General features: G+C 61.2%; 1 protein-coding gene across 1 annotated transcript in view; it reads right to left on the bottom strand.

Annotated features, from left to right (window-relative positions):
* Positions 1 to 13493, bottom strand: part of EFNA2 (ephrin A2) — a 36774-nt gene extending 23281 nt beyond the window's left edge. The window contains exon 1 of the mRNA XM_065652611.1: positions 13352 to 13493. Within this exon, the coding sequence (XP_065508683.1) occupies positions 13352 to 13473 (122 nt within the window). The 5' untranslated portion in view covers positions 13474 to 13493. The remainder of the gene's footprint in view (positions 1 to 13351) is intronic.
* Between the last annotated feature and the right edge of the window lie 2935 nt (positions 13494 to 16428).

The raw sequence follows: 16428 nt of genomic DNA, 5'->3' as shown, positions 1-16428 counted from the left end.
CAGACACCTCTAACGCGATTAGCTGCAGGGCTCTGCCAGCCGCCTCAAGGTCAAGTGCTCCGAGGCTGACAAAAGGCACGGGCGGGCAGCGGCTCCCCCCGGGACGGGGCGCAGGGCACCGGGCATGGGCACCGGCAGCACCGAGTGACGCCAAGGGGACACCCAGGGTGGGATGGGGACACAGGGGAGCTCCTGGTGGGATGGGGACACGGCAGGGCCCCCCGCAGCAAAGCGGCCGCGTCGCGCCGTGCGGGAGGAGCGGCTCTGGCCCATCCAGCTGCACACGGAGCAGCAATTGGATCCAGATGTTTCTCCCAGCAGCCGGAAAACGCTTCCCCCAGCCGGAAAGTGCTCGGGAGCCTCTTTCACCGCCTGGCAGCGGCTGCGGTGGGGACGGGCAGCGCGGGCGAGCGCTCCCGGTGCAGCCGTACCTGCCGGTGCTGGCACAGGGACCCACTGTGGTGCGGCAGAGGGACACGGGGCAGCTCGCAGGGCACAGGTGTGACAACGCCAGCCGAAAAAAGCCCCGAAACCTCTGCCTGGGAGGAGCCGGCTCCTGTGTCGGTGTGTGAGTGGGCTGGGAAGGGCTGGCCGGTGGCTCCGGGCGATGCTGGATGCAGGTCATGGTCAACGCCGCTCCCGAGGGGTCTCCTGAAGGACACCAGGACCTGTGGGTCCCTGCCTGCCCCCCAGCTCACGTCCTGCTGTGGGGAAGGCGCCCAGGGCAGCGTGTCCCCGCATGGGACAGGGACGCGGCTTTCCGGCCCCTCCGGCCTCGCAGAACCACGAGAAAACCCCAGAAACCGGCTGAAGAGCCAGAACCCGAATTCACTCGCCCTCATGTTATTTAAAGCCCACTGCAGCTTCCAAGCCCTGCGATGATGCGAGAATCTCGATTACCATTAAAAGAATGCATTTCTGCTCTTTGTGTTACAGAGACAAGCCTAAAAACCAACCCCTGGGGATTAAGCAACTCTAGGAAGAAGAAAATATAAAATTCATGTAATTTATATTATTTAAAACCTGGCAGTTGGCAAACCAGTCTCTGGACTGGAGGGAACTGGGGCCATTCACACCTTGCAGAGGGTGGGGAGGCCCAGCTCCTGCTCAGCCGCCCTCTCCTCCCCACACCAGTGGCCTCCCAGTTCAGCACTGGGACAACCAGGGACAGGGTGCCCGGCTCCTGCAGAGACCAGCGACATCCCTGGGTAAATTTGCTTTATAGGGTCACGGAGGAAGGTACCAGCACAGAGATATTTAAGCGGCGTTTTACCATCGGAAAAAAATTAGAGTCGCAATATTAATTAATCCTCAAAGCACTTTACGAACATTAACTCATTAAGCCTCCCAGCCCCTTTGCGAAGTGGGGAAGGTGTCGGTGTCCTCGTTTTACAGCTGCAGAGGACGAAGCGCGCAGAGGTGACGTGGCTCGCCCAAGGTTGCTGCGAGCGGGCGCGGGTGGGACGGGGACCCCGAAACCTCCCCGTCCAGGGCAAACGGCGAGTTGGGGGGCAGGAGATGGGACCTGCCGCATCCCGCACCCATCGCGGGGAAAACCCACCGGAGCCCAGGCCAGAGAGTTAAAGTAGAAATTGCTGAGGGGTTTTATCGAAAGCACAACCGGCCCTGCGCGCTTTAAAAGCGATTAGAGAGGCCCCGGCTGGGTTATCAACCGGTGTCTCAATCCTGCAGCATCGATCCAGATAATAGCTGGCAATTGTTCAGATACAATATCATAAAGTCACTTTAACTACAGCCATAAAGCTTCCCCCGCCTGCAGCCCCGCCGGGCGCTCCCCGCGCCGCCCCGGGGGTCTCTCGGGGCGGGGGGACGGTGGCAAAGCCACCGGCGGCACAGCCACCGGCGGCACGGCGCGGCTCGGAGCGCGGTGGAGGATGCGGAGGGGCCGGACCAGCTCCTCTGCTCCCCGCAGCACACCGGGGTGTCCCGCTGCCCCCCATCCAGCCCCGGGGTGCTCCGGACCTTGCCCCAGCTCCCAATCACCAGCGATCGCCGGCTGTTTCCCGGCCAGAAGCCGGCAGGTTTTTGGTTGCCGGCAGCCCCCAGGGATGCCGCCGGCATTCCCTGCCCGCGCTGGAGAACGCCGCTTCCTCACCCGCCGCTTCCCACTGCTTAATGAGCACAAAATATTTCCATGTTGCCAATTACTTGGTTCGTTTGTGCTGCTGCGGGCAGCGCTGGCGCAGGGAAAATCCCCCCGGAGCTGCCCTGGCCCCCCAGGAGCTGGGGAACCCCGGGAGGGTCCAACAGCCCCATCCTCACCACGCACCCCAACGCGCCCCGGCCGCGTTCGTTAGCAGCCAGCTAATGACTTTCCCACGTCCCCAGCGTGACACCGGTGCTGCTGTGGGAAAGTGAGACCTTCCCGGGATTTGAACCGGCCTTCCAGGGTCACCGCGAAGCCCCGGTTTGCACCGGCGGCCAGACCCGGCTCTCCCGGTCGGGCTCCTCGAGTGTCCCCACGCCGAGTTACGGACACCCTTGGGGACCAGGGTGTGACAGAGCCCCAAAGGGCAGAGACCCCGTTTCAGCCGAGGTGTGAACGCCAAGTGCGTTAAACTGCCCACGATGCCCATTTCGGCTCATGGCGGGGCTGAGCCCCCCCAGTTTCACCCTGCGGATGGTTTGGGGTATGACCAGTGACTCCTTCCAGCACCGAGAAAACCCCGAGCGGCACCGCGGCCGTGTGTTGGACCTCGCAGCATCCCGGCCGGGTCCATCCCGCGCCGGGGACCTGTCCCAGCCCCGGCAGCGCCGCCCCGGCAGGATTTATAGCCGGGCGACATCCCTCCCTGCGCCGAGATCGCTGCTGCAACGCCGTCATTAGAAAAACATGAAAGGCGGTTGGTCCCTGGGAACAGCGTCCCCCTCGCCGCAGCTACACCTGTGCCCATAAATCCTCCCTCGACGAGGCAGCCCGGGCCGGCTGATTTATAACGTGAAACAAATATTACAATGTTGAAGAAAAAAAACCCCATAAACCCACCCAGCTGAGCTCTCGTCCCACCGAGGATGGGACCCACGGTGTGACCAGGGCACCCTTGGTGACACCGGGTTTTTGCCAACCCTTGGGGCAGCGAGGGACCCCCTGGCAAAGGAGGAGCCGTAACGCAGCTGGGCTCCGGCGCTGCCAAACACACTTGGCTGTGCGATGGACGCAGGACCCAGCGGTGGCTCCGAGCTGCCGCGTCCCCAGCCGGGGGAACCGTGTCCCCACCGGAGCCCCAAAGCGGCCCATACAGAGCCGGGGGCTGCAGATCCTCCTCGTGCCCCGGGCTCGGCAGATCTGGAGAAGGAACTTTGCAGCCGACGCCATTGGCACCGCTCGCGGTGTTCATGGCGCTCCCAGCCGAAACTCCCGGTCACGGAGCAGGAGGACACGGCGCTGGGAGACCCGCGTCCCGCTCAATCTCTCCACGCGCTCTACGAATCTTAATCGCTTAATTTAGCCTCTGGCAGCGATCCTCACCTTAACAGCGGAGAAACTGAGGCTGGGAGGGGGAACAGGCCGTTTGTCTCCACGTAACGAGCTGGAAAGCAGATCCCGAGCTCACAGCCCAGCTCGCTGTCTGAGTGATGAGAGAATCCTTCCAGCTCATCCAAAAGCCTTCTATTTTAAAAGACAACATTGTGATTTATTAGTGTTATTACTAACCAGCTTTGAAATGTTTTCTGGAGCCCAGATTCCTGCTGCCACGCGCGCGCGCCGGGCCCCCGGCGCCGTCCCATCCCAAACCCGGGGAGAGCCAAGGCAACCCCGCGGCGATGGCAGCTCTTGGCGATGAGCAGCAGGCGAACCGGCATCATGGGCTGGATGTCACCTCCAGAGCACACGTCCCATCCCCTACCCCGGTTTTAGCCTTTAATTCCACCCACGATGCCGGGGGTGCAGGGGGACCCCGGTGTTTCATCCCCGCACCCGCCCAGCTCCGGCCAAACCAAGACCGAACCCGCGGCAACCCAGCGGAGATGACGCTCCCCAGGGACCGCAGCCAAAAGCCGTTTCTATTCTGGACAACGGTTTGGATTCCCTTTTGGAAACCAAACTGGAAGCACCATTTTGGCCGGCAATCGCAGCCGTGCCAGAAATACCGCGCGCTGGTGCCGCATCCCGCAGCGCTTGTACAACCGCAACACGGTGCTGCGCTCGGCAGCGCCGAGAATTTGTCTGAGATTTGGGAAAAACCCCTTCCCAAGGGCTGGCATGTCGGCTCAGGCAGCCCCGCGTCCGGCAAATTGTCTTGGTAAAAACAAAATGAAATTTGGAGAAGAAACGCAAGAAGCGTCAGTTCGCAAAGCGCCGCAGAATGGGATGAGAAGCAGGAGAATTGGATCCGGAAGGCCCAAATATGGAAAGCGCTGGTGTTCCTGATGGGATGGGGGAGAGGAGGCCGACAAAGGTTCCCTTTAATTTCGGGGCAAGGGGAAAATAACAACCAGTTAGCAAACGCTTATGTCTTCTTTTAAAAAATCTACCATTTCCAAACGAGACTGAAATACAGCGCATATCCCAGAATCGGGGGTTTTGCCCAGCCGCCCAGCGCCCCGCAGAGCGGGGGACAGACGGACACGGCATCGCTGCCGTCTCCCAAAGCCGCCCGGGGCTGGACCAGCACCCGCTGTCAGGCCCAGCCTGGGCCCCCCCGCCACCGCCCTCCATCCCGGGGGGCTCAGCCCCACGTTTTTCCACTCAATTTCCCTCCCGCGTCGGCAGCAGATAAATCCCTCTGCCAAGGCAGGCGGCCGGAACGGCAACGCCAGCGGTGCCAAGTTTAATAAGCGACCCTGATCGAGAAACCTGATAATAATTGGGATTATCGAGCCGGCTGGGAAAGAGCTTCCCCGGCTCCTGACGGCCCCGGCGGCCGCTCGAGCTGCTCCTGACCCCCCCGGCACGGGTGACGGTGACACCCGTGGGGCCACCGGCAGGAGTGGGACAGCCGCTGGGCACAGCGAGGCCAGGACACTGCCAGGGAGCAGCGCCAGCTCATTCATAACGAGAAAAAAAAGCAGCACAAACCAATAAACCCCTTTTGGGATGCGCCACGCACGGTCGGTACCTGCAGCACAAGGGACGCGGCCACCGCCCTGTGTCCCCCGTGTCACTTGGGAGCACCTGGGGACCCCCAAGAGCATCCCCGCATCCCGGCGCCGGGGACCGGCGGTGCCGCGGGCTGCGCAAAGCTCAGCCGCCAAAATAATCCCGTCGCGGTTGGATTTTGTGCAGGGCGCGAGGTCCAGGGGCTTTTTTTCTCAGTGGAAACGGGATTGGAAAAAGGAAGAATTGGGATTTTTCGAGTTCTCTACAGGGTCAGGCTTGGCTGATTTTATTTTGCTGCCAATATAAATAGGGCTTTTTAAAAATTTAAAAAAAAAAAAAAAATCAAGCCGGTCTAAATAAAAACCCACTAGAAGACACAGTACGAAATCCTGCTGGAGGACATGCAGAAATATCTGTAGCCAAGCTGAGTGCTCAGAAATATTTGTATTTGCTGTCTAAACACTTTATCTGTTTCCTAGCACATGGGAGAGTTTTGCTCTCCGTGTAATGTTAAAGAAAAAATAAACCGATACAAATAATTTCTCCTCTTCTGCAGGAAAAAAAAAAAAATCCCACAAAACTTGGTTGCTGATGCACCAGGGGGAAGAGCAAATATTTCCACTGAAATGAGGCTGAACACCACGCTAATCAAATAGATGGAGGGGACAATTCAGATGCATCAGGAGGAGGATCGGGGGGGATCTAACGGGTCTTTCCCTTCTCCAGTCCTTACAAACCCCCCTTGGCAATTTATTCTCCTTTTTGCCAAAGCTGGGAAACGGAGCCAGGGGAGATTCACGTTTTGCACAAAAGGTCTGAAATACAAAGTTTGATTCTTGGGGGGGGGCGGATTCCAGGGTTGCGTGGGGAAGGAGTTGAAATAAAAGCACGTTCCTGCATTCCAACAAAAAGTACCGAGGGATGGTCTGAAGTGGCGGATGGCGGGGGGAACGCCGGCGGTGCCGCACCGGTGCCCGCGGACTCTGCGGCATCTCATGGGACCCGGGCAGGAAAAAAAAACGGAAAACCCCCCGAATGCAAAGCAAGGCCGGGGGTGGGGAGAAACACCGAGAAAAGCAGAAAACGGGCAGGTCAGGAAGATCTCGCGGGGTGAGGGAGCCCCGGCCGCGTCCCGGGGGATCCTGCACGGCACAGTCCTTCCCCACCTTCGTTACTATTCTCGGGACTAAATTTTCCTCCTTTGTTTCATTCTTCCGCAGGGTTGTTGCTTTGACCGCCCCGTCCACCCCTGCGGTTTGGGACCCTCCCACCCGCTGGCTGCGGGGGACAAAGCGGGGGGACAAAGCGGAGGCGGGTGCCGTCCCAGCCCCTTTGGAGAAGGATCCATCTTTTCTGCCCCCATGGCGCCTGCGGCATCGCCGTACGGCACATGACGAGCTCCTGCGCCGCATGGCGAGGGCCGGGACCAGCACGTCACCGCGGGACGGGACGAGCGGGATCTGTCCCACCATGGGCACACGCACGCAGGGGATAACCCTGGAGAAACCCCGGGTCAAGCACCTCTTGCCAAAATTCAAGACGTGCCCTAAAGGTCACGCACCTCCCTGCACAGAGGTGTCACACCAGAGGGGACACTGGGGACCGAGTACCAGCACAGCCCCGCGCTGGAGCTGCCCCGGCAAACCCCGCGGGGTTGGCGTTTCTCCCCAGTTGCCGCCACGTTCGCGGCTCGATACGGGACTTTCGGCAAAGCCCTCCGGTCCCCGGCCAGCCTTGGGGACCACGTCCCAGGCCGCCCTTGGGGACCAGCAGCTCCATCACTGCATCTCACCCAAGGAGGCTCCAATTTCCCACCCAAACCCAACCGCTGCCCGCGAGGGGCCGCTGACCCCCCGGCCCGCTGCCCGTCCTCCCCTGCCCGTCCTGCGCCCGCCCGCCCCGCAGCTCCACTCTGGCTTGGCTTTTGAGTAAGGAGCCTCATTAAGAGGTAATTAGCTCTCGAACAATGGGAAGCTATTTAGCAGCCCAGCCACAGCAGCATCAACAAGCAAAGGGGGAGAAGGAGGGAGGGGAAATAAATAAATAACAACGCTGCCCAGGAACAAGCTGGGGCTGTGCAGGGTGGCACTGGCATGGCACGGCGTGGCACGGCGCTCACCAAACAGGCTCCCTCGCTCTCACGGCCTCGTCCCTTCCCAGCTTTGCTGCTGGGGGTGAATCAGCCCCGGCGCATCACGGCACAGGCTGGACAAGCCCCAGCGGCCCCACGGGGGCTGCCACCCGACACGGTTCCCACCCAGCCCGGCGGCGCGGTGGGGACGGCAGTGGGGACCCCAAGCCCGGTGGCTGGTGGCGAAGGGTTTGCCGGGCCGCTGGCAAAGAGTCGGCACCCGCACAAAGAGCCCCGACACGCCAATGAAACACCAGCGCTGTTTTCGGGGTGCCCCTGGCACCAGAGACGCCCCCTGAGTTCATTTGGCAAAGACCAAAGGGTCGGCAGCAGCCGCCGGCTCGCGCTGGCACTGCTCGGGCTTCGGACCCGCTCAGCGCGGCGTCGGCGCGGCTGGAAGAGCCGCTCACCGGGACAAAACCGGGGCTGGTCGTGGTTTCATGAGGATGCTCTAAGCACGGGACAAAGGCCGGACTCTGGGCTGGAGCACATCGGGCTCCGCTGGGCCACTGTGGAGGGAAAACAAATTAAACTCTTACGGGCCAACGGTAACAACACGAAGATCCACTTGCCTTCCGTAAATGCCATTACACCCAATGAAGCGGGGCAAGATCTCTGCCCCGACGGGCGGAAAACATCGAGGATAAAAATGAGATATTAACCATGATTTCAGAGGCCTAACACGAAAGAGCTGAAATGTTCGCCATCAGCAACGAGGAGCTATTTAAGGAACAATTGCTGCAATTTCAGAGACAACCCGACAGCCGAACCTTGCGGAACGCAGGCAGGTACGGCCACCGAGAGCCGCGGCACGTGGGCCACGCGTGCGCACGCGGCGAGACGGACGGACGGACGGCAGGGCCAGGAGACCCGTGTTCACAGACACGTAAAAACAAACTATTTATATCCCCCTGCCCACAGGTGGATATTATTACGTGTGTCTGTAACGCGGGGATGGTTACGGGCGCGAGCTCCTCCCTGGGTGTCAGTGTCTTTGGGCATCTCTATTATTTTGTGTGTAAAGTATATACGCGCGTGTATACATCTATACACGCAGACACACACACATATATATACACGCACAAAGGAGTACTTTTAAAGCTTTCCAGCGGTAATTGAAGGCATCTCTCTCCCCATCGCCCTTCGCACCATTCTTACTCCCCATCCTCTTTGTGCCTCCCCGCACTGGGACGGGCCAGGGGACACCGGGGGGACACCGGGGGGACACCGGGGGGACACCGGGGGGACGGCCGACCCGCCGGCAGCACCGCGCACCCCCAGCCTGTCCCCGCATTAGGATGCGGCTCATGGCCAGTGTTTGGATACCAAATGTGCGACCAGCAGGGAAGGTAATTGCGGTCCCTGGGAAGGGACGGGCGAGCGACAGCGACGGGCAGAGAGAGAAAATCTTGTCAGAGGCGCCGGCCCCGTTTGGAGCTGCTCTCCATTAACCGCGTTCGCCGCAGACCTGGGCTGGTGGAGAATCGCTAACACGGCTTAACGGGCTGGAAAAGAGGGGTGGGGAGGGCTGCGATGATCTCGGCACAAAGGGAAAAGGGAACCGACGGAAACTAAAAGAGCGATAATTGCGCAGGACGCAGCCGAGCGCCGGCGACCCCAACCACCCCGGCACCCCCGGCCCGGTGTGTCCAGGCTGGGGACACTGGAGTGCCCATGTGCCAGAGTGAAAATTCACCTTAAAATCACTCTGAGGCGGGGACAGGGCATGGTTCTCACCAAGGCCGGTGCAGACCCCAGGGACGGGGGGACACGTGGGGTTGGGAGCTGACCCCAAAGGTCCCAGTCTGGGCAGCCCCAAATGGAGCTGGACACGGAGCTTTGGGGACACGGAGCTTTGGGGACACGGAGCTTTGGGGACACGGAGCCTTGGGGACTCAGCCCTAGGGCAGGGCTGGCACCAAACCCACCCCACCATGGGGGGACACGTCAGCGCCGCCCTCCCCAGCACCCAATTCACTTGGTAAAAAAACCAAATGTGTGTCTTCCCCGCTCCCTCCGGGGACGGTAACGCAGGAGAAAAGGGGCACAAAAGCCGACAGGCTGGGGACCACAATCCAGACGTGTCCCCTTCACCCCAGCTCCACCATCCCTGCCGCACGGACCCCTCGGCTGCTCCCGAAGGACAGGGTGCACAAAAGGACCCCCCAAAAGTCCGTCACCGCTGCCCCCGGGCTCCCGCCAGCCGCAGTAAATCCCCCTCTGCTAGAAACCATTTCTCCAGCTTGCCGATCCCAGGATTGGGGAGTGCAGAGGAGCAGAACAGAAATCCCAGCTGTGCTCACAAACCCAAAAAAAAAAAAAAAAAAAATCAGAAAATAAGCCTTCCAAGGCAGAGAAATGACTTCACAGTTAAATATAGGCCACGGGTAAAATCTAGACCATTTACAGCATTTGTATCTGTAGTGTAAACAGAGAGAGGAAAATACCAAATACTTTGCACATTTCCCCCCTCTGTAGATACAGAAACACAGGGCAGTGCGTTCGGGAACGGCGTCTGGCCGCAGGAACAGCGGCGTTCCGGGATTACTGCAACCTGCCCCACGCAGAGCAGGGAGCAGACACCAATCTCAAATTCTCTGCCCTTCCTTGGCCGTCCAGAGGTTTCCAGCCGCAGCCCCGAGGCCACAGTTGGGGGTCCCGGCGCCGGGGACCCTCCGAGGACAGGTTGCTCCTTCCCGCTGTTCCCCGTAGCGTGAAGGTTCCCCGGTTTTTTTCGCTGGAGCGCATCCGAGATGTTCATCCCGAATCCCACTGCGGCGCGGGCGGCCGGAGCCGCAGACCCCGGTGATGCCGTCCCGCCGGAGGATGCTCCGGGACCCCCAGCTCGACCCGCTGGCCGCGTCCCGAGGCTGCAAATCCGCCCAAGAATCCCCCGGTTGAGCGGCTCCCCTGACACCGTGACACCAGAGGGGAACGGGGTGAGCAGGGGCCACCAAGGAGCCCATGGAGGAGGATGCTGGACCCAGCGAGAGCCCCGCGGTCCATCCGCAGGAGCATCCCCGGACATGGCACCGGCACCCAGAACCGGCCCCAGCACGAGCAGCACGTCCCGCAGCCAGGAGGTGAAACGGTGTCAGTGCGTCCACGCGGGCACCGAGCAAAAAATCCACCGTTCTACGTGGACATCAAACGGCGCAGTGTTATACAAAGATACGTTCTTCCTCCTTCAGTTATTTCCAGGATAACCCAGGGGTTACGTCCAGCAAAGCGCAAGTAACCTGTTCCAAATGCATCCTTACAAAATAATTTTTAAAAAAAAACAACAAAAAAAACCAAAACCAACCTGTAAATCCGCAGCAAGCGGCTAAATATCTCCACAGAGCAGGCAAATTGCAGCATCCCGAGGTACCACTTATTTTTAATTTAGACCCAATTATGAAATATAGAATTATTCTAATCTGGGCAAATCATATTGACCATGAGATTTATTACAGTCTTTTACAAAATATAGATTGTAACATAAACCTGAAGAAAAATATTCATCGCCAGATCAGCTCTGTGGGTTCAAACAAGCATTAGGCATTTTAACCTTTTTATTTTTTCCTTTTTTTTAAAGAAAAAAAAATCCCTTTTGATTTTCCTCTTATTAAATGAGATGGTAGGGGGAAATAAAGAAGGAAAACAAGAGACCAGAAAAAGCACACATACATTGTTCTTCATTTTTAAGGATGAGATAGTCTTCTACTAACTCCAGAGACAGGCAAAATAAAAACACCGCTGGGTTCAAAAAGGAAAAAGACGCAGAAAACTCAACGGCAATTTCTATATTTGCAACGCCTAATAAATTGCCTGGAATTCCCAGACCTGAACATACACGCAGGGAACGTTCAGCACATCGGGCGATTGCGACACGGGGCGCTCCCACATTGGGGAAATTTGGGTCACATCCCGGCGCCCAGCGCTGCGGACGCGCCTGCTCCAGCCCACCAGCCATTGTCTGCTCTCCCCTCCTATCCCCTCGCACTTCCTTTGCCCTATTTTATTTTCCCCCTTGAAAATATTTTTCCTGCCAATGTCGGATTTAGAAAAAAAAAAAATATATGTGTGTGTAATAATGAACCTCCAGCTATTTTCGAGGATAAATTCAATTCTCTGCTGCCTTCTCCGCGGAACCCGTCCTGGAGCGTCCGAGGGGGTGACGGGGACGCGGGCGGCTCGTGGGGCTGAGCCGAAGCCACCACCAACGCCAGGTCCCGGCACCGGCTCTCGGGACACCCCTCACCCAAGGACCAGGGGTCACTTTTGGTTATTGGCACCACCACAGGAACCCTCGGGTGCTCAATCTGAGCCGCAGCCCCAGCCACTCAGTGGTGCCACCCTTGTCTCCAGCAGCCGGGATGCCGGAGTTTGACCGGGGGGGGACCCTTGCACACGTTTGGTATTTGGGAGAACAAAAGAAAAGAGTCCAAAGTGTGAGAGCTGGGGAGGACCCAGAACTGTAACCAAAAACTTTGCAATGGGCAAAAAAAAAAAAAAAAAAATCATAAAATTCCCTGCCTCTCGCAATCCCCCACAAAAATGTGAGGGAGATAATAAAATCCATATGCACCGCGGGCGGCCCGCGGCGAAGGCACCGCCACGCACAAAGGGACGGGCTCGCCCCAGTTTCAGGGCGGCACAGGGGACACGGGCACACCAGGCGGGGGGTGACGGCACCCGGTCGGTCCCCCCCGAGGGGACATGTGGTGGCCAGACGGACGTCACCACTCACCAGGGTCCTCGGCCCCACAGCGGTTCCACTCACCAAAACGCAGCTGGGAACTTGAATGAATTGTGATGGTGTCACCAGGACGAGTCCAGGAGGGGAGAAGGTGCCACCAAGGGTCCCCTCCCAGCTCTCCTGCTGCGAGAGAAGAAAATCCTCCCGCTGGGGAGCACCGAGGAGCCGCCCCAGCTCCTGCTGCTCTGCCGCAGCCACGGCCACGCCGGGGGGACGAGGGGACGAGGCCACGCTGCCCACCCACACGGCCCCGCAGGGACCCACCGGGGACAAAGAAACACCCGTTTCACCCAGAGAACGGAACAGCCCAAACCTGAGGGCAGCGGGTGCAGCGGCACCCACGGCAGCACCGAACCCAGCGTCAGCCCGCGCCCCCCCTGCGGGGGACACCGCAGGGCCGGGGGCACTCGGGATTGGGGGCAGAGGGTTTTCTATTTTTCTGTCTTTTACAAAAAAGTCCCCACGAGTCGATCCATTCCAAACCTGGTGGTTTGTGTCCGGGGGGAAGAAGGGGGTGGGGGGGTCCTGGCGGTCGCAGCCACCTGAGCCAGGAGCAGAATCCACCCTCACTGCAAACTGCCCAACAGCTTCTGGTTCCTCCAAATTGTGAACAAAGAAATACAACAGAAACGAAACTCTTCACCAAAAAAAAAAACCAAACAACAACACACAAAACCACAACACGGATGCTTGGGAGGAAAAAAGAAAAATTAAAAATAAAAACATCCAAAATGCAAAGACAGGCCAGGGAAACTAAACCAACTCAGCAGCGATTTCTTTGCCAAGATGAAAATAAAAAGGGCAGCAGCGGGGCCGGGCTGCTCCGAGCTCCCGGCGGCTTCGCCCCCAGCCCCGACCAGCCCTTTTTGCCGTTTCACCCCAGCCCGTTATTTCCAGCCCTCCCGCCGCAGCACCCGACGCCTTTTGTCGTATTTCGGGTTTTTTCGCAGGAACCTTCGCCGAGCCGCCCCCGGGAGCGGAACCGGCGGGAGGAGGAACTTGAACTTCCCCGAAGTTGGGCGCAGAGGGGCCGGGGGGGGGCCGAGCCGCAGCCCCCCCGCCCGCCGCCCCCGGCGCTGCCCCCCGGGACCGCGGGCGATGCTCCCGGGGCTGCCGCAGCCCCCGGGGACGGGGGAACTCGGGGCGGGGCAGCCGGAGGAGGCAGCCCCGGCTGGGAGGCACCGCCGGGGACCCGCGCCGAGCCCCTCGGGGCCACCCAGCCCGTTCACCGGAGCGAACCGGGGGCTGCAGCGGGACCCGAGCCGCAGCGGGCGGCGGCGGCCGCTGTCACCGAGCGGGCGGGCGGCTGCGGGCTCGGGGCGGGGGGGGGGGGGCGGGAATAAAGCCGAAAACTTGGGCGTCGCTGCAGCCCGTTCCCCGCCACCCCGGGACCGGCCCCCGCCGCCCCCGGCCTCACCTGGGGTTGCTCCGGTTCCAGTAGACAGCGTACCGATCCGAGATAACTTTCCCGGTCTCGTCGGTCCAGACGCAGACACCGACGAGCGCGGCGAGCAGCGCGGCCGCCTCCCAGCGCAGCATCGTCCCGGGCAGCGGCGGGCGCGGCTCCGGCCGCTTCAGGGGGCGGCGGGGCGGCGGCGGCGGCCGGCGGAGCCCTGGGGCCGGCCGGGGGCGGCGGGCGGGCGGCGGGCGGCGGCGGGCGGGCGGCCAGCCCTCACCATCGCCCGCGGCCCCGGGCGCCGTCAGCGGGGAAAGTTGGGGGCGGCCGCGGTGCGGCGGCGCCGGGGCAGCCGCATCCCCGCGCCCCGGGACGGCGGGGACCGGCCGGTTCCCGCGGCGCACCCGGGATCTCCCCGGCACCCCGCCGAACTTCGGCCAAGTTCCTCCGAGCCCCGCGGCGCCGCCGCCCGCTCGGTACCGAGCCCCCGCCGCGTGTCGCCGCAACCTGCGGGACGGGAGCGGGGACGGTGCGGCTACAACCTCCGGCCACCCGCCCCCTCCTCCCCGCACCACCAACCCCGGGCGGGTTCCTCCGCTCCCGGGGACACCGGAGAGACAAAAGGCCGGGCCGGGGAGGCCGCCGCTCCGTTCAGTGCCGCCGCGCCATGCTGCGCCCGCCGCCCCGCGCCCCCCGCGCGCCGCCCCGCCCCGCCGCGCGCCCCGCCCCGCGCCGCCCCGCCCCGCCCCGCGCGGGGCCCGCGCGCCGCCGCCGCTGACACGTCGGTGCCACCGGCGGCCGCCGCGCGCGCGCGCTCCCGGTTCCCGCCCCCCCCCCCCCCAGCCCGGGTCCGACAGGGCGGGGCCCCCGCGCGCGCCGCCTCGGTCCGCGCCGCCAGCGGCATCGGGGGGGGGACGGGGACGGGTTGAAGCGGCACCGGGGAAGTGGGCACCGGGGCTGCGCAGTGCGGGCTCGGAGGGGGGTTCTGCAAAGGAGGGGTCACACCGGGAGGGGGGGTCACACCGGGAGGGGGGGTCACACCGCGGGGGGGGGGGTCACACCAGGAAGAGGGGGTCACACCGGGAGGGGGGGTCACACCGAGAAGAGGGGGTCACACCGGGAGGGGGGGTCACACCGAGAAGAGGGGGGTCACAGCAGGAGAGGGGGTCACAGCAGGAGAGGGGGTCACACCGGGAAGAGGGGGACACCCCGGGAGGGGGGGTCACACCGGGAGGGCGGGGGGAGGTGGTGCAGTGCGGGGGGGTCGGTTCGGGGGGGCACTGCCCCGGGGACGGGGGGTCACGGGGGCGGCTTTGGGGGGCATTGGGAAGGGGCAACCGGGGGCTCAGGCCAAAGGGGACGGGGGCGAAGGCTGAACCCGCCAAGGGCACAGACGGACGGACGGACGGACGGACGGATGCCCCATCCAGGGGCCAGGCCTGGGGGGGCAGCCCCTCCTCCCCAGCGTGCACACACATTTTTTCACCTCTGATCCAGAGATAAAATTAAACGATAATTTGCATTAACGTATCGCTTTCCTTTGCGGAGCTCTTGGAAAACGCTGATGCGAATAACGTGGCGCGGGCGGCACCTCGGGCAGGGCCACCACCCCGGCCTCGTGTCCTCGCCGCCCAGGGCCACCGTGTGCCACAGCCCTTGTCACCGCGCTCTGCCGCAGCACCGGGGCCGTGTCCGGCACCGGACAGGACAAATTCAACCGCAGAAAATAACCGCGTGGGAGACGCAGGCGGGATCTGCAGTTGCAGGTGACCGGGCTGTCCCCAGCACCGGAGGCCGTGTCCCCAAAGCAGGACACCCTCCCGGGCTGGTGCTCGCCAGGCGGGACCCGCTCTGCTCCCGGACCCCCCGAGTTCAGAAAACTTCACGTTCGAATCTGTTGCTGCAGAAGGTTGAGCAGATGCAGGCGACTCCTCCCCAGGGACCCCGGTGACCGCCACCAAAGTGTTTGGGCCACCGAGGTGTCCCCTGAGCTGCCCCGGGGCTCTGAAGGTGCCTCCAGATGCAAATCCGCGTCCAGTTGGCTTCGCAACAGCAACAAGGTGCCCGTTAAAACCGCCGGGAGCAGCAGCCGCACGTCGCGCTCGCTGCCCCGCGTTCTGCTCCAGCATCTCAATATGCTTGTAAATGTGTCTCCACCTAATGTGCTTTTAGTTTGGAGTTTGTGAGCTTTGAAAGGGGGAAAGAGGTCCCTTGGAGAGCACCTCCCGTGCTGCATGTAGATAGGTGGGATATAAATAAAATATGGATCGTCGTCATTACTTATTTAGCAAATCTATTTTGAAAAAACTCAACAAACTGTGGGGCTCTGCGTCCCTCCCCTCGCCAAAAGGGAAAACAAATAAAGGCAGAATTATTTTTGAATAACTCTTCTGGGGCGTCCTCCTGCGCAGCCAACTCCTCATCCTCCACCACCAAGGTTATACATCTCTTTATCCGACTGCCATCAAGATATTTCTCGATCAAGCCACCGACAACCAATCTTTCTCCCTGTCAGAGGGAAGCTATCATAAAGCTGTCCGCTTGTCTATCAAGTTTATTTGTTTTTATTTATCAAGCCAAGCCACTAAAAGCCTTTCTGGGCACACCGATAGGGCCGGGGGGTGGTGGAGGGAGCCCCGGCAGAGCCTGCCACACGGGGGGGGCTGGGGGGACCTCCAGAGGGGACCAGCAAAAAATGGAGCTGCCCCCACAACGGGGATATTTCAGGATTCGCAGCCCCTGATGCTGGACCGTCACGAGACGGTTGTGGCCGAAGGAGGAACCCGCTGGGAGCAGGCTCGGGCACTAAGCCCAGCTCAGCGCAGCTCAGCCCAGCTCAGCGCAGCTCAGCCCAGTACAACAGCTCGTGCTCCGCTGGAGCTGTGGGAGGTCGCGGATCAAATTCCCTGCAAAACGGGGAGAGCACAGGGAAACAACCCAGATAATCCTCGCCATCCAGCTCCCCAACGAGCGTTTGCTCCCAGCCCGGCCCCGGTTTAGTCTCTACACGTCTCTGCCCGCCGCAGAGCCCAGCACCAGCTTTGCATGTAACGACTTTTTCTTCCCTCTTTCTTAGTAATTGGAGGAAAACATTCTCT

Source organism: Caloenas nicobarica, chromosome 27 (genome assembly GCF_036013445.1).
Source record: "Caloenas nicobarica isolate bCalNic1 chromosome 27, bCalNic1.hap1, whole genome shotgun sequence".
Classification (NCBI taxonomy): Eukaryota; Metazoa; Chordata; class Aves; order Columbiformes; family Columbidae; genus Caloenas; species Caloenas nicobarica.
This window is presented reverse-complemented; position numbering and strand designations above follow the sequence as displayed.